This window comes from Chiloscyllium plagiosum, unplaced genomic scaffold, assembly GCF_037043375.1.
Source record: "Chiloscyllium plagiosum isolate Xiang-an unplaced genomic scaffold, Cpla_swu_hap1 HiC_scaffold_2, whole genome shotgun sequence".
Classification (NCBI taxonomy): Eukaryota; Metazoa; Chordata; class Chondrichthyes; order Orectolobiformes; family Hemiscylliidae; genus Chiloscyllium; species Chiloscyllium plagiosum.
The window spans coordinates 1,137,150-1,160,236 of record NW_028270140.1 but is presented as its reverse complement, the minus strand read 5'-3'; the positions used below and the strand labels follow the sequence as shown (position 1 = coordinate 1,160,236).

General features: G+C 42.6%; 1 protein-coding gene across 3 annotated transcripts in view; it reads left to right on the top strand.

Annotated features, from left to right (window-relative positions):
* The window catches only part of LOC122563838 (A disintegrin and metalloproteinase with thrombospondin motifs 19-like), a 567,067-nt gene that overhangs the window by 51,332 nt on the left and 492,648 nt on the right, over positions 1–23,087 (top strand). For all 3 annotated transcript variants that reach the window (XM_087994240.1, XM_087994230.1, XM_087994226.1), the window contains exons 6-7: positions 5,039–5,196; positions 9,780–9,823. In XM_087994240.1, the coding sequence (XP_087850366.1) occupies positions 5,039–5,196; positions 9,780–9,823 (202 nt within the window). The remainder of the gene's footprint in view (positions 1–5,038; positions 5,197–9,779; positions 9,824–23,087) is intronic.

Sequence of the window (23,087 nt, the reverse complement as noted above, 5' to 3'; positions counted from 1 at the left end):
TGTGATGTGGGAGGAAACCGGAGCACCCGAAGGAAACCCACGCAGACACGGGGAGAACGTGCAAACTCCACACAGTCAGTCGCCTGAGGCGGGAATTGAACCGGGTCTCTGGCGCTGTGAGGCAGCAGTGCTAACCACTGTGCCACCGTGCCGCCCACCACGTGCTGGACCATCTCTGACATCTCCCTCCCCTTCCTGGACCTCGCCATCTCCATTAATGACGACCGACTTGGCACCGACATCTTTTTACAAACCCACTGCCTGACCACCCTGGCCGACTCATTGTCTCAGCATGCTCCTGCCCCACTGAACTCATCTCTACCTACCTTGACACTGTCCTATCCCTCCAGTCGAGGAACTCCACACATACGTTCAAGACACCACCCATGCCCTCCACCTCCTCCAAGACTTCCGTTTCCCCGGCCCTCAACACCTCATCTTCACCATGGATATCCAGTCCCTCTACACCTCCATCCGCCATGACCAGGGCCTCCAAGCCCTCCGTTTTTTCCTCTCCCGACGTCCTCAACAGTACCCTTCCACCGACACTCTCATTCGTTTGGCCGAACTGGTCCTCACCCTTAACAATTTCTCCTTCGAATCCTCCCACTTCCTCCAGACCAAAGGGGTAGCCAAGGGCACACGTATGGGCCCCAGCTATACCTGTCTCTTTGTTGGCTACATAGAACAGTTGATCTTCCGTAATTACACCGGCACCACTCCCCACCTCATCCTCCACTACATTGATGACTGCATTGGCGCCACCTCGTGCTCCCGCGAGGAGGTTGAGCAATTCATCAACTTCACCAACACATTCCACCCTGACCTTAAATTTACCTGGACCATCTCTGACACCTCCCTCCCCTTCCTGGACCTCTCCATCTCCATTAATGATGACCGACTTGACACCGACATTTTTTACAAACCCACCGACTCCCACAGCTATCTGGATTACACCTCTTCCCACCCTACCTTCTGCAAAAATGCCATCCTGTATTCCCAATTCCTTCGCCTCCACAGCATCTGCTCCCAGGAGGACCAGTTCCACCATAGAACACACCAGATGGCCTCCTTCTTTACAGACCGCAACTTCCCTTCCTACGTGGTTAAAGATGCCCTCCAACGCATCTCGTTCACATCCTGCACCTCCGCCCTCAGACCCCACCCCTCCAACCGTAACAAGAACAGAACCCCCCCGGTGCTCACCTTCCACCTATTACAACCTTCGCATAAACCAAATCATCTGCCGACATTTCCGCTACCTCCAAACAGACCCCACCACCAGACAGACCCCACCATCAGGGATATATTTCCCTCCCCACCCCTTTCCGCCTTCCACAAAGACCGTTCCTTCCGTGACTACCTGGTCAGGTCCACGCTCCCCCCAACAACCCACCCTCCCATCCTGGCACATTCCCCTGCCACCGCAGGAACTGTAAAACCTGTGCCCACACCTCCTCCCTCACCTCCATCCAAGGCCCTAAAGGAGCCTTCCACATCCATCAAAGTTTTACCTGCACATCCACCGATATCATTTATTGTATCCGTTGCTCCCGATGCGGTCTCCTCCACATTGGGGAGAGACTGGACGCCTCCTAGCAGAGCGCTTTAGGGAACATCTCTGGGATACCCGCACCAATCAACCACACCGCCCCGTGGCCCAACATTTCAACTCCCCCTCCCACTCTGCTGAGGACATGGAGATCCTGGGCCTCCTTCACCACCGCTCCCTCACCACCCGACGCCTGGAGGAAGAACGCCTCATCTTCCCCCTCGGAACATTTCAACCCCAGGGCATCAATGTGGACTTCACCAGTTTCCTCATTTCCCCTTCCCCCACCTCACCCCAGTTCCAAACTTACAGCTCAGCACTGTCCTCATGACCTGACCTATCTGCCCATTTTCCTTTCCACCTCTCCACTCCACCCTCCTCTCTGACCTATCACCTTCATTCCACCCCCATTCACCCATTGTACTCTATGCTACTTTCTCCCCCACCCTCCTCTCTGACCTATCACCTTCATCCCCACCCCCATTCACCTATTGTACTCTATGCTACTTTCTCCTCACCCCCATCCTCCTCTCATTTATCTCTCCACTCTGCAGGCTTCCTGCCTGTATTCCTGATGAAGGGCTTTTGCCCGAAACATCGATTTTCCTGCTCTTTGGATGCTGCCTGACCTGCTGTGTTTTTCCAGCACCACTCTAATCCAGTGTGTTTCTGCTATGTCAATGAGCTAAAATTTTAAATGCAGAGACCAGATACTGTAGCTCCTGTACTTCTTCCTGTGTTTGTATGGACCTATTCGGTTGTCTGGCCCTTTAATAAGGATATCGCATAAGCAATGGTTAATTTTTCGATCATTGAGCAACGCAGGAATTTTCCAATCCTGGCTTTAGGTTTGCCAGTCATGTCATGTGACATCAGGATAGCGTTAAATCATCATGTTTGGGGCCCACATAGAGGATGCACTTTGCTATACCCATATTCCCTAACAAGGCAGATAATAGCTAGTAGTACCAACTAGCCTTCAGAAAACTAGCTCGGACTGGGCAGCATTAGAAGCTGTGTGGCACATATGAAACTCGTGCCCCAGAAGCTAACTTTGCCAACTGTGGAATATCAGGTTTATAGTGTATATCCCACTCTGATTGCATTCCATAGATGTCATTATGTAACGCCCCACCTCCCCCACCAACCTGGATAATAGGATATTAGGGCAACAACTTTCAGTGTTTAGTTAGCTTCCTCTGCAGTGGACAGCTGGGAAGCTTTGGATAGTTGAGTTTTCTTCTAGGTGACTGGGAGGATGAGGCTGCCTTGTTTAATACTAATCGACTTTTTGGCCATTCATGCCCCACACTCCTGGAAAAATAAACAGCACCAAGAGAACTCAAGCATGCCAGAAATATGTAGTTAAATATTTCACTGTTCATCCAATAATGCTAAACTTTACTTTTTGCCTCTGAATATAGTAGATTGCACTTGGAAGTGGTTTAGAATTTCCTTAGTAATATTTAAGTGTTGAAGTGCAAACTTTTTTTATATTTAAAAATAACTACATTAAAAATCTGTGCTGTCACTGAACAGAGCGGCACGGTGGCTCAGTGGCTAGCACTGCTGCCTCACAGCGCCAGGGACCTGGGTTTGACTCTACCCTTGGATGACTGTCAATGTGGAGTTTGCACATTATCCTGTATCTGTGTGGGTTTCCTCACATAGGTCATGCAAAATTGCTCATAGTATCTCGGGATATGTTCAGGCTAGGTGGATTGGCTATGGGAAATGCAGGCTTACAGAAATAGGGTAGGGGGATGGGTTGGGTCAGATGCTGTTCAGAGGGTTGGTGTGGATTTGATGGGCTGAATGGTCTGCTTCCACACTGTGGGGATTCTATGAACAGTCATGATACTGCCTATTTCCATGTTGTATTTTAATCTTGGAACAAGATTTCGTGTTGGTTGGTTCTCACTCAGTGCTTGTTGCAGCAATTTCTTTATGATGAATATTTTCCTTGTGCACAATGTGTGCAGCTCCCCATTAGGAGGAAGGCATTAGAAACCCTCCGTGCTGGGACCATAACTGTTCACAATATACTGTTCAAATTTGCAGGCAACACAAATAGGTGGAAAGGCAAGTTGCAAGACAGATACAAACAGATTACAGAGAGATATAGATACGTTATGTCAATAGGCAAAAAGCTGGCATATGGAGTTTATGTGGGAAAATGTGAAATAATTCATTTTGGAAAGAAAAACGAAATAACTGCAGAAAGAGGCTTGGGGGCACTTCCACACAAAACACAGAAAGCTAGCACACAGGAGCAGCAGGTAATTAGAGTCTTTTGGAATGTTGGCCTCTATTTCAAAAAGGGAGTATAAGAGAAGGTAAGTCTTACTGCAATTATACATGGTGCTGGGGAGATCACATCTAGAGTACTGTGAGCAGTTTTGGTCCCTGATTTAAGGAAAGATATCTTTTCATTGGAGGCAGTTCAGAGAAAGATGATCCCTGGTATGGAGGGATTGTTTTATAAGCAAAGATTAAACATATTGGGACTCTACTCATGGGGGTTGAGAAGAGTGAGGAGTGATCTCATTGAAACATATTACAATATTTAAAAGACATTTGGACATATACGTGAATAAAAAAGGTTTGGAGGGATATGGGGCAGGAGCAGGCAAGTGGGACTAGTTTTGGACCAGGGGACACAGTCTCAGAATAAAGAGGTACCATTTTAAGAGTGAGATGAGGAGGAATTTCCTCTCTGAGGGTTGTGAGTCTTTGGAACTCCTTGCCACAGACTGGGGCAAAGTCCTTGTGTATAATTACAGCTGAGATTCTTGATCATGAGGGAAATCAAGAGTTACGGAGAAAATGCAGGATAGTGGATGTAAGGAATGTTGAATCAGCCATGATCCTGTTGAATGGCAGAGTAGACTTCAGGGCGGAATGGTCTGTTCCTATTCCTATTCCTATTGCTTATGGTCTTATGCTCTTAATATCCAGCCACCTAACAGGCTAATGCATAGTGTGTGAGCTCTGAGAATTTAATACCAGTGATATAGACATTGCTATTACTGAGGCAAGGATGGGAGTTTAGGGTAGGACAGAATGGGGGTATTTGGTGACATGATGGGTGTGACTACCTGGGAAGTACTGATTAGGGCATAAAGATGACAGGACATGGTAGGGATAGAATCAGGAATGATGTGAAAGGAATAGAATGTGCATTTCTTGAGGAGGATGACATGGGAAGGATTGAATGTTTTGGGGTATGGATTTTAAAAAATATTGCAATAGGTACAGATTTCATCGCTAGTGTTTAGCAGGTTTGGTTGTGAAATTTTTTATCAGTGGAATGCTCATTAGAGTGTGAAGTGGAGCAGACTGATTCAAAAATTATAGGAGCATCTTGTCTTAATCAAAATGGATTTATTGCATCACTAAAGATAAATGTTCCACTTAATTACCTCAAATACTAAAGATCTCATTTAAGATATGCAATTAGAATTAATCATTTTAATTACCTTGTAGGAAGACCTTTATATAGGCCACCATGGGGAAAAGATGCTGGAAAGTTTTTGCAAATGGCAACATGAAGAATTTGGAAGGAAGAATTATTTCCATAGTGATATATCTCCCAGTTGGAGGGAAGATTTACCCGCTGTTGATGCAGCCATCCTGATAACAAGGTGAGAACATCAGTTACTTTAGTTTTAACTTGGCACTTTGTGTAACTTTTGAATAGATCACCTCGAAAGAGATTCTCTTAAAATTGTTCAAAAAGAAGTGAAAGCCTAATTGTGGCAAAATGTTTATACAGTGTCTTTAAAGTAGTCAGACATGACTAGGTATCTCACAGGAGTGTTAGGAAACTTAATTAGACATTAAGCCACGTAAGAAGATGATGAAAAGAATGGTCAACATTGTTCTGATGCATCATATAAAAAAAGCTGCAGAGGGGAGTGGTTTAGAAAGGGAGTTGTGGATCTTTGGTCTTGGACAACTGAAGGAGCAGTTGCCAATGTCTGAGCAGTTAAAATCAGAGAAACTCAAATGGCCAGAATAAGATAAGTGCAGAGGTCTCAGCAGTTGTTGGGCTGAAGGAGGTTAGAGGAATGGATAGGCTTGAGATGAAGGATTTGTAAAATCAATGATAATTTTAAATCAACTTGTTGTTTGACCAGGAGGTCAAGCATGGGGATAATATGGGACTTGGCGTGAGGAAGGACCTCATCAATCGAATTTTGAATGACTTCCGGTTTATGCTGGAGAAATATGGGAGATCAGTGTGGGGTATGGTGGACTATCAAATTTAAAAGTAACATAAATATGAATAAGAATGTTATGGGCTTGATCAAGGTGAAGTCAGGTAATGTTATTGTGGTGGAAGTAGGCGAATTAGTGATGAAACATGTGTGGGTGGGCTCACCTTAATGCTACGTAGAACATCAAGTTTGCAAACAATCCGTTTAATCTCAGTCACCTGGGAGAGGGATGGAGTCAGTAGTTAAGGACAAAATGTGGAGGAGGAACTGAAGAAACCAGACAGGATTTTACCACAGGCTTCAGATCTGATGTTAGGGCTTTCCTGATCCTGCATTTTCCAGGAATCAGACTGGCATTTATGTTCTTGGAGGCAGTCCCCTCACAGTCTAATTCCAAATTTGTGCCCTGTTAAGGATGATAAGAGGGGTATAGATGCTATTGGGTCAGCTGGAGGGCTTGTAACTATGAAACCATGGCAGCCTCCATAAGGAGGGGGTAGGTGCTGTGGACTTGGTTTTAGAACTGGGATGTGATGAATTTGTGGGTCTCCAAGGCAGCATCAGGAAAGCTATCTCATTGGTTGTTGCAGCCATTTCTATATCGATGAGTATTTTCCCAATCTGAAGTCTATGTGTACCTCCTTTTAGGTAGTACTGATTACCAATACGTGACTTCAGAGATGCCTCATATCCAGCCACCTAAATATGTGTTGAGAAAAATGCGTGAATATACATGTTTCAAGAGCTTTGAGTCCAGCTGTGCTGTTAAATTTTACTTCATGGATTAGTAGAAGATAATAGCAATACTTTCACAATTTTCATCTGCTTTCTCTCAGCATCTTCAGACCTATCCTATCCAGTGGTGGCGGCTTATCAACTCTTAGTTGAGCCAGCCTTTCTAATGTCTCTTTCTTAAATTAATTTTTATCCAAGACACCAACCTCCTCTCGCAGGATGACTTTGGCAACATGATTTTTCTTCATAAAGGTAGATGCAAAGTTTAATGTCTCTGCAATGGGTCTGCCTCCATGCATAGATAACCTTTGTGGTCCCTCATTAGCTCTAATTTTACTGTTTATATGCTTAAAGAAGACTTTTGGATTCCCTTTTATGTTAGCTACAAACCTTATACTCTTTCTTTGCCTTACTTATTTCTTTTCTGCACTTTTATATTCAACTAGGTTCTCACTATGTTATCAATATGATACCTGCCATACACAATGTTTTATCTCTTAATCTCTTAATTCAACTGTCTCTCTGGTTATTATTCAGCGAGTTCTGGTTTTGATTGCCCAGCTTTTTGCTCTTTGTGAGAATGTATTTCAATGGGGTTGAACAATTCCCCCCTGAAAGACGATTCACTATTTCCATAGAGTTGTGTTTGTCAATCTCTCACTCTACATTTTCTGGGACAAACACGTGAAATTTCTTTGAATCTCTTTGAAATTGGCACTCCTCCAATTTGATATTTCTGTCTAGATTGCTCCTTGTCCTCCATAGCTACCCTAAACCCTTCAATGTTGTGATCACTGTTCATTAAATGTTTCCCAAGTAACATTTGTTGCATCTCATCCCCTAGAAGCAGTTCCAGCATTATTCCTGATGTGTTGCAAACATACTGATCATGATGTTTCTCCTGAAGATTCAGAAACACTTCTGTCTCTGCCCTTTTCACTACTTCAATGCAATCTGTCAGAATCACTGGACTCTCCCACTATCACCAACTTATAACTTCTGCATCTCTCTGTAATTTTCCTGTAAATTCCGACTTCTGTTTCTTTTGCACCAGATTGTGCTGTATTCAATGGTGCCTCAAATGTCTGAGTTAAGAAACTGGATAGATTCTCTCTTTGACCCCTGCAGAATATCCTCACTCTCCTCCCTTCCATGTTCTCCATTATCAATCATTGTTGTGAACTTGGTTACAATTCACAGGAAAACTTTGTCATTAATTGTTATAACTGAAAGAATGTTTCTACTTTTTCACCTTTGAATTTTGCCTTTCAGTTACTTAGGTTAATTATTAGATTATAACATTCTGCAGTTTACTTGAATCAGTAAGGTATTTTAATTATTTCATGGATATGAATTCTTCAATCTTTTTATCCTGTCAGCAGCATAAAAAGTAAATTTATTTTTTAAAAATTTTTACTAATCAACTTACTCAGGGATGTTATTAACATTTCTTGAGCAGGTGAGACTTGAACCTGGGGTTCCTGGTCCACGGGTAGGGACTCAACCTCTGCACCACAATTGTGTCCAGTATTTTTGCAAATGCCTTTTTAAAATTTAAATTTAGATGCCAAGTTAAGCCCAATTTGGTCAATATTTTAATTTGCCTATGTTAATTAAGAGGTTCCAGTTAAATGTGAGTGGAAGCTAACAAAGTTGCTAAGAGATTTTTGCTAGGATTGACTTGAAAGGTAAAGGGAATGCAGTACACATGTATTTTGAGAGTTGCTGTGAGGATGGTTGTTGGAGAGGCCTTCTCAAAAGGGCAACCCATGCTACTGGAAGGGCATCCCATGAACCACAAGATGCCCAATCAGGACAGACGTACCTATCCTTCCCTCTCCCTGAACCAGGTGCTTGTGGTCAGCCATTCCAGGTGATAAAGTAACCAGCAGGAAGAGACCTTGTCTGACCATGATCACTACCAGTGGAAGGGTAGCCTGGGGGCCCACAATATCCCCTACTGTTGGTAAAATATCACTGGCCGGGCTTGGCACTATATGAGCCTCCCCTTCCATCCCTACTCCTGGAGCTGTTCAAAATTCCAGCTGAGGTTGTGGCTAGGGCCAAATAATTTCAGCCGAATAACTTGATCCAGACTATTTTCAACTTCATAAAGCCATAAGAAACTTGAGGTTGAGTTAGTAAATTTTTGGAAGTCAATGTTTAGACAACAGTTAATGGGCTGTGCACAGTTGTGAATGTCTCTTTTTAGAAAGGACATTAAAGCACAAAGTGTGTACAGTGTAGATTCATCAGAATAGCACCAGTTATAGAACATTTAAGAACAGACTGAGAAATACAGGACAAATTTTGCTGGAGCAGAGAACGCTAAGGGAAAACTAAATGAAGGGTTTTAAAGTTATGAAGAATTTTAACAGGCTAGTGAATGAGTATTTTGTCTAGTTTAGGAATCTGTGACAGTAAGAGTGAGGTCTGGGAGACAAAGGAGTGGAGGTCTAGAAATATCTCTTCACTTCAAGAGTTATTAGAATGTGGAATGCATTGGTATGGGGAGTGTGTAAGAAAACAGCAATGTATCTTTACAGGAAAAATGGAGAAGCCTGTGAAACAATTGATGATACAAGTTTGAGGTAAAAGCAATGTCATAATACTGTCAGAAAGAACTGGCAGAAATAACTAACTAAAATAGCTCTTTCTGCGCTTTACACTTTTGTGCTGTTGGACAAAATAAATACTTGCCGAAATAACTTTTTTGAGCTTCAGATATATACACAGACTTATATTGTGTTTGTTACCTAATCTTCCAAAACTAATCTGTGATTTTCATGCTGTTCAATTGGGGTTTACAGGACTCGCTGCTGTAATCAGCAAATTTGAGCTAGGCCACTTAGAATTCTTACAGACAAAGATAAATGGGAATCTGGAACACTCCTCCTAAATGTCTATGGGTGCTGAATCTATGGAAGATTATTGATGGAAAGTTGAGTTAAGTTATAGATAAGCCATGGTGTAATAGAATGGCAGAAAGAGGGCTCTTGTGGAGCAATGGTATGTAAGCAAGTTGATTATGAAAATAACGAGAATAGCAGAAAGGTGTTAAGAGGCTGATTGATCAATAGCCTTTCCCATGAATGTATTTATCATGTAACAACAACTTTCTTGATGAGGACTTGAACACTGTTACATTGGTGAGTAACTGATAGTGTGTTAGATTGTAATGATTAGAATATAAATTAATCTTGAAGCAGTTATTGATACTTTTCTCTGATAGCTTTTCAAAAATATATTTTGTGACTTTGTCCTTTTTTTAGGAAGGATTTTTGTGTACAAAAAGATGAACCCTGTGACACTGTTGGTAAGCATGACTATGTGAACATGTTGAGCACTTAACAGATGCATGGTGTAGATTTACTTTTGAATTTTAAGTTTGTGATGTTGCTGTTCTATAGCATACAAAATATTTGAAAAACAGGATGAAGATTTATGATGTATACTAGGGTACAGCCAAATCATAAATGCATTTATGAAGAACAGGTTTGTTACATTTAAATGTGCAAAGGCAATCTTCGCCCTTTTTTATTTTTGGCAAAATGCCAAGCAACACTATTCTGATTTAGTATTATTAATGATAAATGAAGCACAAATGTTAAGCTTGCATGCAAACATGCAACTGGAGACTGGAGTCTTTATGATAAAATATGATCCAACAGTGATGGCGATTTTAATTGGAACAATTTCCTTATTGGAGCCAAGATTTAATTGTTGCTTTTATGTAAGAATTGGCCAAAATCACACTTGAATATTTCCTGTATAACAAAGTACTTTTTTCAGCCACATCATGTAAATCAAATAAAATCATTGGCTATATTTCAGGGATTATCGACCTGCACTTTGTGTGCATTGCAAATTTTCCTTGATGGAGGATATTCTCTGACATTCCTGTTCAGCTTGAGAAAGAAAATTATCAGCACTTTAAAATTTCAGAAACTGAATAACTTTAACATTTTTTTATTGGATTTATTTTGAAAGTTGCTAGATGGTCAGTATAAACTGATGCTTTGAAGACAGGAAAGAGTCATTGCAATGTAAAAGAATAAGTCAGTTTGTCATCTGTGAACTACAAGTCCAATTAATACAGTAGGATAATGTAAAATTGCATGTTTAGAATTCTATATTTCATCTGCTATGTCTGTTGTATATCAAGGGACCTTGCTACTAACTGATATCAAATGAATACAATGTTTAATTTTTCAGTCTCTGAAATGTGAGAAAGCTAATGCAATGATTGTTGTTTATAACTGACAATCAGTTTTATGGACATGACAGAAAATGTGATTCTAAACTACAGTGCTCAGTGTCAGACATTGCTCTATTGTCTTTTTTTTAATTGGCAAGAGGAACATTGGGCTGGAACGAAAGAGAAAGAGGGGAAAAAAATTCTTGATATTGGAAACATCAAGATTATACAAATTCCTAAACTTCTCTTGGCCTTAATCTGAATTATTTATTTCTGAAGCAGGCATTCATGCACAATCGCCATGGCCTACTATGTCAGATACATTTGTATTTAAAAGATTAATGTTGGTGGTTGTATGGTATCTGTGGCAGATTAGATTATAGTTTGGGTTTGCAGTTTAAATAACTTTGAACTAGAACTGAAGCTTGCGTGTTTTTTTTTTACCCCATAATGCTTGGAGTAAGATAAACTAAACTTAGTGAAGTAAATTCTGACTTTAGATAACCTTTGATTTCTGATTTAATGTGAAATGCGTGTCAGGTTCACCATTGTGTGTTTTACACTAATCCCACACTATCTGATTGCCCGTTGCATTCTGGAGTGGATGGTGTTTAATGACCAAGGTTTTAGCACTGTTTGGCCCTGTTGAATAGAGGTGGCTATGAACCATTCGGAACTGGCCACAGGCAGCAATCCCAGCACTGGAATAAGTCATCCCAAAGTCAACCTGATAAAGGGGCCTTTGGTTTCATTTAAATCAGACGAGGTGAACTACGAAACACAACCAAGCAGCTCAACAAAGAACCAGTGATGGTGTTTGGTCTGCTGCATTGTTGACAGTGGCCTGAAAGGTAGGACACGGGAATGATAAAGACATTGGGGAGATTGAGAGAGGGCTAAGTGAACAGTTTGGGGAGTGTTATCAGAAAAGGAAGAGAGATGATGAGGAAGAGTTAATTTAGAACGATCAAGAGGTTTGTGGATGACACAAATTGGTTGGGTGGAAAATAATGAGAAAGTTAACCGTGAACTGCTGGAGGATATCAACAGACTGGGCAAACATTGGCAAATGGAATTAAAAGTGGAAAAGTGTGAGGTGTTGCACTTAGGGAGGGCTAACAAGTCAGGGGATTGTACTGAGTGGTAGGACCCTGGCAAGTATTGAAAGTCTGAGGATTGTTGTGAACATATCCACACATCCCTGAAGGCAGCATGCAGATGGATAAGGTGGTTAGAGGCATATGTGTGATACTTGTCTTTGTCAGCTGAGGCATAAAATGCACGATCAGGGACATTCTGCTGGAATAATGTAAAACACTGATTATGCCTCGAAATACTGTGTACACTTCTGGGCATCACACTATAGGAAGGAAGTGATCACACAAGAGAGGGTGCAGAGGAGATTCACCAGGATGCTGCCTGGGCTGGAGAGTCTGACTTAACAAGAAAGGTTGGATATATGGGGATTTTGTTTCCTTAAAGCAGCAGAAGTCAAGAGGAGACTTGATAGAGGTGTACAAGATTGAGGGGTATAGATAGGGTGAGGCACTTTACCCATTAGTAAGAGGGTCAATAAACAGGGGGTGCAGATTTGAGGTAGGAGATAGAAGCCTAAGATAATGTTTAGAAAAATGATTTTATTCAAAGTGTGGTGGGAGTCTGGAACTCACTGTCCTTTAAACCATCATAACATTAAAGCGGTAATTAGATATTCAGTAGCATTGCCATAACTTCCAGGGCAATGGGCTACAGATGGCAATGGAATTGGTACATTCAGGGCTTTGTTGATCAGTGCAGACATAGATAGCCAAAGGAGGCCTCTCTGTCCTGTCAGCATTTGAGTCTGAGTAAAACAAATAACTCCTTGGCACTGCTGTAGAGAAAGCTACAACACTTCCATTTTGACCTCCACATTTACATGAATATTTTACAGTAATCTCACCTTTTTAAGTGGTACTTTTTGTAAACTGTCAGTTAGAGCGCACAAGGATCATTTAAGACTTCTCAGTTTTAGTACTAGGACCTCAAATAAGCATCCAAGTCCCAAAGTTCTTTCACTATTTCCGATTTGAACCTCCACACACTGATCTTGTTCAGTATTTAGCAATGTGGAGTGTAGCACGCATTGCAGAATGTAATCAGTGTGCCTGTCCTAACCACCGTTTTGGGAACTTGGGCATCTATTTTGCAGTTAAATCATACAGTCGGTTCTATAATAACACAATAGTTCTGTTCTTATGCAATCCCGTGTTATGTGAAAATCGCGTAATACCAGCATCATAGAACATAGAACAGTACAGCATAGAACAGGCCCTTCAGCCCACGATGTTGTGCCGATGTGATCCTCATGTATGCACCCTCAAATTTCTGTGACCATGTGTATGTCGAGGAGTCTCTTAAATGTCCCCAAATACCCTGCCTCCACAACTGCTGCTGGCAACGCATTCCATGCTCTCACAACTCTCTGTGGAAAGAACCCGCCTCTGACATCCCCTCTATACTTTCCTCCAACCAGCTTAAAACTATGACCCCTCGTGTTAGTCATTTCTGCCCTGGGAAATAGTCTCTGGCTATCGACTCTATCTATGCCTCTCATTACCTTGTATACCTCAATTAGGTCCCCTCTTCTCCTCCTTTTCTCCAATGAAAAAAGTCCGAGCTCAGTCAACCTCTCTTCATAAGATAAGCCCTCCAGTCCAGGCAGCATCCTGGTAAACCTCCTCTGAACCCGCTCCAAAGCATCCACATCTTTCTTACAATAGGGCGACCAGAACTGGATGCAGTATTCCAAGTGCGGTCTAACCAAAGTTTTATAGAGCTGCAACAAGATCTCACGACTCTTAAACTCAATACCCCTGTTAATGAAAGCCAAAACACTATATGCTTTCTTAACAACCCTGTCCACCTGGGTGGCCATTTTAAGTGATCTATGTACCTGCACCCCAAGATCCCTCTGTTCTTCCACACTACCAAGAATCCTATCCTTAATTCTGGACTCAGCTTTCAAATTCGACCTTCCAAAATGCATCACCTTGCATTTATCCAGGTTGAACTCCATCTGCCACCTCTCAGCCCATCTCTGCATCCTGTCAATGTCCCGCTGCAGCCTACAACAGCCCTCTATACTGTCAACGACACCTCCAACCTTTGTGTCGTCTGCAAACTTGCTGACCCATCCTTCAATCCCCTCATCCAAGTCATTAATAATAATTACGAACAAATAGAGGCCCAAGGACAGAGCCCTGTGGAACACCACTCACCATAGACTTCCAGGCAGAATATTTTCCTTCTACTACCACTCGCTGTCTTCTGTTGGCCAGCCAATTCTGTATCCAGACAGCTATGTTCCCCTGAATCCCATTCCTCCTGACCTTCTGAATGAGCCTACCGTGGGGAACCTTATCAAATGCCTTGCTGAAGTCCATATACACAACATCCACAGCTCGACCCTCATCAACCTTTCTAGTCACATCCTCAAAGAACTCAATAAGGTTTGTGAGGCAAGACATGGGTAACGAACCAGGCCAGGTGTTAGAATTGAAGGTAGGTGAGCACTTTGGGGACAGTGACCACAATTCGGTGACTTTTACTCTAGTGATGGAGAGGGATATGTGTGCACTGTAGGGCAAGAGTTATAGCTGGGGGCAGGGAAACTATGATGAGTTGAGGCACGACTTAGGATGCGTGGCTTGGAAAAGTAGGCTTCAAGGGAAGGGCGCAATTGATATGTGGAGCTTGTTCAAGGAGCAACTATTGAGTGTCCTTAATAAGTATGTACCTGTCAGGCAGGGAGGAAAGGGTCGTGTGAGGGAGCCGTGGTTTAATAAGGAATTGGAATCCCTTGTTAAAGGGAAGAGGGTGGACAATGTAAAGATGAGGCGTGAAGGTTCAATTGGGGCGATTGAGAGTTAAAAGGTAGCCAGGAAGGATCTGAAGAGAGAGCTAAGAGCAGCAAGGAGGGGACATGAAAAGTCCTTAGTTGGTAGGATTAGGGAAAACCCAAAGGCTTTCTATAGGTATGTCAGGAATAAAAGAATGACTAGGGTAGGAATAGGTCCAGTCAAGGATAGTAGTGGGAAGTTGTGTGTGGAGGCTGAAGAGATTGGGGAGACACTGAATGAATACTTTTCGTCAGTATTCACTCAGGAACAGGACAATGTTGCTGATGTGAATACTGAGTCACAATTAATTAGAATGGACGGCTTTGAGGTATGTAGGGAAGAGGTGTTGGAAATTCTAGAAAGGGTGAAAATAGATAAGTCTCCTGGGCCTGATGGCATTTAACCTAGGATTCTCTGGGAAGCAAGGGAGGAGATTGCAGAGCCATTGGCCTTGATTTTTATGTCCTCATTGTCTACAGGAATAGTGCCAGAAGACTGGAGGATAGCAAATGTGGTTCCCTTGTTCAAGAAGGGGAGTAGGGATAACCTTAGTAACTATAGGCCGGTGAGTCTCACTTCTGTTGTGGGCAAGTCTTAGAGAGAATTGTAAGGGATAGGATTTATGAACATCTGGATAGGAATAATGTGATCAAGGATAGTCAGCATGGTTTTGTGAAGAGCAGGTCGTGCCTCACAAACCTTATTGAATTCTTTGAGAAGGTGACTAACGAGGTGGACAAGGGTAAAGCGGTAGATGTGGTGTATATGGATTTTAGTAAGGCATTTGATAAGGTTCCCCATGGTAGGCTACTGCAAAATATATGGAGGTATGGCATTGAGGGTGAGTTGGAGGTGTGGATTAGGAATTGGCTGGCTGGAAGAAGACAGAGGGTAGTAGTTGATGGTAAAGGTTCATCTTGGAGTGCAGTTACTAGCGGTGTTCTGCAAGGATATGTTTTGGGACCATTGCTATTTGTTATTTTTATAAATGACCTGGAGGAGGGGCTAGAAGGTTGGGTGAGCAAGTTTGCGGATGATACGAAAGTCGGTGGAGTTGTTGACAGTGAGGAAGGATGTGTCAGGTTTACAGCGGGATATAGATAAGCTGCAGAGCTGGGCAGAAAGGTGGCAAATGGAGTTCAATGTAGGTAAGTGTGAGATGATTCACTTTGGTAAGAGTAACAAAAAGATGGGGTACTGGGCTAATGGTCGGATACTTGGTAGTGTGGATGAGCAGAGGAATCTTGGTGTCCATGTACACAGATCTCTGAAAGTTGCCACCCAGGTAAATAGTGCGGTGAGGAAGGCATATGGCGTACTGGCTTTTATAGGTAGAGGAATTGAGTTCCCGAGTCCTGAGGTCATGTTGCAGTTGTATAAGACTCTGGTGCGGCCGCATCTGGAGTATTGTGTGCAGTTTTGGTCGCCATACTATAGGAAGGATGTGGAGGCACTGGAACGGGTGCAGAGGAGGTTTACCAGGATGTTGCCTGGTATGGTAGGAAGATCGTATGAGGAAAGGCTGAGGCACTTGGGGCTGTTTTCATTGGAGAAAAGAAGGTTTAGGGGTAACTTGATAGAGGTGTACTTGATTAGGGGTTTAGATAGGTTAGAGCATGAGAACCTTTTTCCACATATAGAGTCAGCTATTACGAGGGGGCATAGCTTTAAATTAAGGGGTGGTAGGTATAGGACAGATGTTAGGGGTAGATTCTTTACTCAGCGAGTCGTGAGTTCATGGAATGCCCTGCCAGTAGCAGTGGTGGACTCTCCCTCTTTATGAGCATTTAAACGGATATTGGATAAGCATATAGAGGATAGTGGGCTAGTGTAGGTTAGGTGGGCTTGGATCGGCGCAACATCGAGGGCCAAAGGGCCTGTACTGCGCTGTATTTTTCTATGTTTTCTATGACCTGCCCCTCACAAAGCCGTGTTGACTGCATTTAATCAAGCCATGCTCTTCCAGATGGTCATAAATCCTATCCCTCAGAATCCTTTCTAACACCTTGCAGACGACAGACATGAGACTTACTGGTCTGTAATTGCCGGGGATTTCCCTATTTCCTTTCTTGAAGAGAGGAATTACATTTGCCTCTCTCCAGTCCTCAGGTACGACTCCAGTGGAGAGCGAGGATGCAAAGATCTTCGCAAGTGGCGAAGCAATTGCATTTCTCGTTTCCCAAAGCAGCCGAGGACAAATCTGGTCTGGCCCTGGCGACTTGTCAATCTTAATGTTTGGCAAACATTTCAGCACATCAGCTTCCTCTATCTCTATCCATTCCAGCATGCACACCTGCTCTTCAAAGGTTTCATTCACTACAAAGTTTGTTTCTTTCATAAAGACAGAAGCAAAAAACTCATTTAGGGCTTCCCCTACCTCCTCAGACTCCACACACAAGTTCCCTATGCTATCCCTGATCGGCCCTACTCTTTTTTTGACCATTCTCTTATTCCTCACATAAGTTAAAATGCCTTTGAGTTCTCCCTAATCCGTTCTGCCAAGCCTTTCTCGTGCCCCTCCTGGCTCTCCTCAGACCATTTTTAAGCTCCTTCCTCGCCTGCCTGTAATCCTCTAGAGTTGAGCTTGACCCAGCTTCCTCCACCTTATGTAAGCTACTCTTTTCCTTTTGACGAGAAGCTCCACCGCTCTCGTCATCCAAGGTTCCTTTACCTTACCACTTCTTGCCTGTCTCAGAGGGACATATTTATTCATCACTTGCAACAACTGTTCCTTAAACAGTCTCCACATGTCTATAGTGCCTTTACCATGGAACAATTGCTCCCAATCCATGCTTCCTAACTCATGTTTAATCGCATCATAGTTTCCTCTTCCCCAATTAAATATCCTCCCATTTTGCCTAATCCTCTCCTTCTCCATAGCTATGTAGAATGTGAGGCAGTTGTGGTCACTATCACCAAAATGCGCTCTCACCACAAGATCTGATACCTGCCCCGGCTCATTGCCGAGCACCAAGTCTAGAATGGCCTCTCCCCTCGTCGGCCTGTCAACGTACTGAGTTAGGAAACCCTCCTGAACACACCTGACAAAAACAGCTCCATTCAAATCTTCTGCTCGAAGGAGGTTCCAATCAATATTGGGAAAGTTAAAGTCACCCATTACAACAACCCTACTACGTCCACACTTTTCCAAAATCTGCCGAGCTATGCTTTCTTCCATCTCCCTGCTGCTATTGAGGGGCCTGTAGTAAACTCCTAACGAGGTGACTGCTCCCTTGCTGTTCCTAATTTCCACCCATACTGACTTGGGAGGCAGATCTTCCTCGACAATGGAAGCTTCTGTAGCTGTGATACCCTCTCTGATTAGTAGTGCTACACCCCTCCTCTTTTTCCCCCCTCCCTATTCTTTTTAAATGCTCTAAACCCTGGAACATCCAGCAACTATTCTTGCGCCTGAGAAACCCATGTCTCTGTTATGGCCACAACATCATAGCACCAGGTACTGACCCATGCTCTAAGCTCATCACTTTTATTCCTGATACTCCTTGCATTAAAGCAAACACACTTTAACCGATCCCTTGGTTCTTTCCCAGGAAATTCCTTCCCACTGGCTGCGCTACCTCTTGCTATTGCCTCATCTCCATCAACTCTCTCCGGTATACAGCTCAGGTTCCCACCCCCCTGCCATATTAGTTTAAACCCTCTCGAACTACTCGAGCAAACCTTCCACCCAGGACATTGGTCCCCTTCCAGTTCAGATGCAACCCGTCCTTCTTGTACAGGTCCCACCTTCCCCAGAAGGCATCCCAATTATCTACATATCTGAAGCCCTCCCTCCTACACCAGCTGCGCAGCCACATATTAAGCTGCGCCCTCTCCCTGTTCCTCGCCTCGCTATCTCGAGGCACCGGTAGTAAACTAGAGAACAGTACTCTGTTCGTCCTGCTTTGCAGCTTCCACCCTAACTCACTGGAATCACTTTTTATATCCTCGATCCTTTTCCTGGCTATATCATTGGTGCCAATATGTAACACGATTTCTGGCTGTTTGCCCTCCCCTTTCAGAACCTTATACACCCGATCGGAGACTTCCCGGACTCTGGCACCAGGGAGGCAACATACCTTCCGGGGATCCCGATCCTGACCACAAAATCTCCTGTTGATTCCCCTAACTATCGAGTCCCCTACCACCAGTACGTTTCTATTCTGCCCCTTTCCCTTCTTTGCCACAGTGTCAGGCTCAGTGCCAGAGAACTGACTGCTATGGCTTTCCTCTGGTAGGTCATCCCCCCCCAGCAGTATCCAAACCGATATACTTATTGCTGAGGGGAATGTTCACAGGGGATCTCTGCACTGTCTGCCTGTCCCCTTTCCTCCCCCTAACTGTAACCCATCTATCCTTGTTCTGAGCCTTAGGAGTGACCAACTCCCGGTAACTCCTCTCAATTACCCCCTCAGCCTCCCGAATGATCCGTAGTTCATCCAGCTCCAGCTCCAATTCCCTAACACGGTTTTCAAGGAGCTGGAGTTGGGTGCACTTCCCACAGATGTAGCCAGTGGAGACATGTGCCCTGTCTCCCACCTGCCACATTCTGCAGGAGGAGCAAGCAACTGCCCTCGCATCCATACCCGGCTTATCTGAACACCCACTCAGCACTAAAGGAGAAAGCTTAGTTCAAGTTGCTATAAAATTAAGAACAAACTTATATCCAATAGAGGAAGTTTAGAATGAACATTACCTTATTAACTAGGTTAGAGGAGGAGGGCGGGTGGGAGACTCTACAGTAGTAGAGTCTCAGGTTTAGCCTCCTTGCTGATATATATGGTCACTGCTTTCCTTCCCGGCTGCCCCTCTGGTCCTCGTCACTTCCCCCGCTGCTCCCACTCCTTCTGTGAAAGGGAAAACACCGCTGTCCGCTACCGGTAAGTAATTTTTAAAAAACTGCCTTACCTTAGCTGCAGTCTTCCGGGTTCGTCTTATCTCCGCTGCTGCTCGCACTCAAAATTAAACTAATGTGGCCTCAATTACATTATAATCAATACATGCTTTAAAAGTTCACACTTTAGAAAGAGTGGCTCCAATTTGACAATCGTGTTAAAGCAAATTTGCATTAATGAAACGTATGCTAAAGCAGAACGCCCTGTAGTTTGTATCACCATGACCATTTCTAGTTCATAATATGTATAGTACTCTTGTTCATCCACCACTGCTCAGAAACAGTTAAATATTGAACTTCCCAAAAATACTAGTTAGTGACTAGCGAGATTGAATTTCTCTTATTTAAATTTGCAGTATGATATTCTGAAGGTAGAGACAGACAGTGAAACTAATGGCCCATTTGGCCCATAAGAGCAAAGTAGCAGCAATAGTCATCAAAATGAAAGAATTTGAGTTTTTAAAGTTTTATTCAACCTTGTCTAATCCACTTAAGGAGAATATGGATCGTTTCCGACACGTGCATTATCCTCTATCGTCAAAACAAAAAAATTGTTGAAAGCATCACAATAATTATGGCTTTAATCAAATCCTCAAGATTAAATATCCTCCCTGTAGAATTTAGTGTGTTTAGCTTGGGCTATGCTTGGGCTGGCACAGTAGTTGAGAGATCAGACAGGAGGTGGTGGGGTGGTTGGAGGGTCTGAGGATGAGTGAAGGGGTGAAGGTGTCCATAGTTCAGTTTGTTACCAAACAAGGAAAAAGGTGCTTCCATGCAGCAGTACTAGTTTCAGGATAGTTACATATTGCCAGGTCCTTACGCGTTCCACCCTCTGCAAGTCTGATAATAGATCTGAACCTTTGTGAAACAATGAGGCAAGTTTAGGTACCTTGATATGACAGTGAAGTACAATGTAAGTCAGGTGGATCATATTACAAAATATAACTGCTGATCCTCAAAAGTAGAGTGTGTTTGCTGCAATGTTAAACATTTCAAAGTGCCTTGAGGTTTCATGAGAAAGTTCCAACTCTCTACTTTACTTTTCCTTAAAGACGTAAGTTATAAAATCTTGTTGAAGCTGATAATAGCTATAAAAAGAAGCTGTGACCTAAAACAATTCTTCTAGCCCCTAATGTGTTTCACTAAGGAAAAGATTTTTGAGCATGCAAAGGCAAATCATTTTATAATTGTTCAGCATTTGGCTTTCTTTGCTTTCTTGCTATCACAATTTACTTTGTTTTGAGAAGACCTGAAGTGAATGGTTTGGAGTGGAGTTACTTATTTTTGATCCATCCAGCTGTTTGGCTTTGGCCCTCTCTTCATTAAATGCATCTCTGCCTTTTAAGTGAGTCTTTGGCAGTCATTAACATCAATGTGGTCATTTTCCAGCCCTTTAGACCTTGTGGATAGTTCCCATTTATGGCACGGTACAGGGCTACAGGCTGGTATTCACATCACAGAATAATGTTCAGATGCTGTGTTTTATCAAGTTTGATGATCCTCAGATTATCTCACATTTTTGCTGCATGTGTTTGACTCTTTTCTGCCACTTGTCAGCGTGTGCAATCATTTGAGGTAATTCAGAAATAATGACCATGACTTTACAGTATACAAGCTCGAAACTTTTGAAATCTTGTCTAGGTGAAGGATCAGAAAACTTGCAATGAATATAAATGTGCAAAGATATATGAAGTATTCAGGACCATTTGAAAGGAAATTTGTTGTCACTCTGGGAGCAAGAAACACTATCAATATGACTGTTGATACAAGAGTGAACAATGGAACCTATTTGTCTGTCCTGGCTCAACAAGGACTTTTCAGGCATTGTAAAATTGTCTCAGACTCTACACTCGTGAGCTTCCTGTAACACTATCCCATCGAGAACACCTGAATCTCACCAGTTAGTTTGACATCGCTCTCGCAGAGTATGCTTCAAAGATCCAATGGAACTTTTATAATATCCTCTTCTAGCTTTGAGTTCTGATTACCGTTTCACTATAATGTCATTTAGGTGTGATGGGAGTCGTACTTGCTCTGAAACTTTAGTCAGCCTCTGTCCTTTGTGAGTTTAAAACTTGTGACATAAAAGGCAGGAGCTCAATTGCTTCCTTTTGAGGCAAAAATACCAGGAAGGAGCAGTGCTAGAACTTATGTTGAGAGTTGGTGCAACTGGGCACTGTAGAAATTGTGTGTCAAGTGATTTGAGAAATATCTGTGGGTGCATGAAGAAGTAGTTTTGACCATTAAAGACATTAAAACAAAATATCTATGTTTATATAATAACTCTGGATAAATAAATATAAAATATCAATATGTGTTAAATCAGATCAACCACCTTAGAAATGACTAGCCGGGGTGGTGGGAAGCATTGGAGTCCTTTCCTCTCCCGTACTTGTGGACATTTACAACTGACATGCGTCTGTTTATTGTCCATTCTAACACGTCTACCCACTGTCCTATGGAAGTTAGATTCCTTCCCATTTTGCCCCCTCAATCTCAGTGGAGTGAACACTGGAAGACAAGAATTGAAGTAATCCCAATCTCATTGATTGTTGATCCAATCATTTATATTAGTGCTCGTCTAGAACTATGGAGACCTGTTGCTAGTTGATTTAATCAGATAATGGAAAGAAACTTTCTGGTTTTCTAACAATGCATGAATGTTTCAAGAAAATGAATGAAAGGTTCTAAAATTCAGAAGAACATATCTGAGCTATAGTGTACAAGAGTTGTGCGACTCATGGTTCAACTGTAATTTTCTAGCACCTAAAGTAACTGTGCCCCTGGGACTCACTTGGAAGTTGTTAAGGCTAGACAGCAGACTTTAAAGTGTGATTTCTTGTAACTTTTAATAGCTAGTCTTGCATTAAATCTGCTAAGTTACAAATCAGCTTCAGTCACATAAATATTAAAAGAAGCTAATATATCTCAATCATTACAGAGTTCTCAAAAGTCTTTGAATAGGAGACTGTGAACTTATAATATGTGCTCCTATAAAATATTTGATGTTTTAAGCATGAAATGAGGTGATTTCAGTATAAGAACACCGATTTCAAAATGATGTTTGATTGTTCAAAATTATTTTGTGCAATACGGACTAAATAAGAAAGAAAGACTTTTGCTTTTATATCATACTTTTAATATCCCTGGAATGTCCCCAAAGCATTTTCAGCCAATGAAGAACTTTTAAAATACAGTAGCATAGATAATGTAATGTCCCACAATGTGGTAAATGACCTGTTTTAGTGACAGTGAATGAGAATTAACTTTTGATCAAGCCATCAAAAGAGCTTTTTTTTCACATAATGTTATGACAGTTTGCATGTCCAGATGTATCAAAAAGACTCAGGGGTATATTTGGGGTCCCAAGGTGAGTAGCTCAAGTTGGACATTTTCCTGGATTTGATGCATCTGTATTGGGAGAGAAAATATGCACAGACTGGTACACACTCTGCTTTGGAGGGGTGGGTGCATGCTTGAGTCTGGCCTGCTGCCCCAGACACCGTGTTGTAACTTTTTAATCTATTTGTGGAATATGTGCGTTGCTGCCAAAGATAGCATTTATTGTCCAAACCTAACTGGCCCCAAGTCACCTTCTTGCACAGCT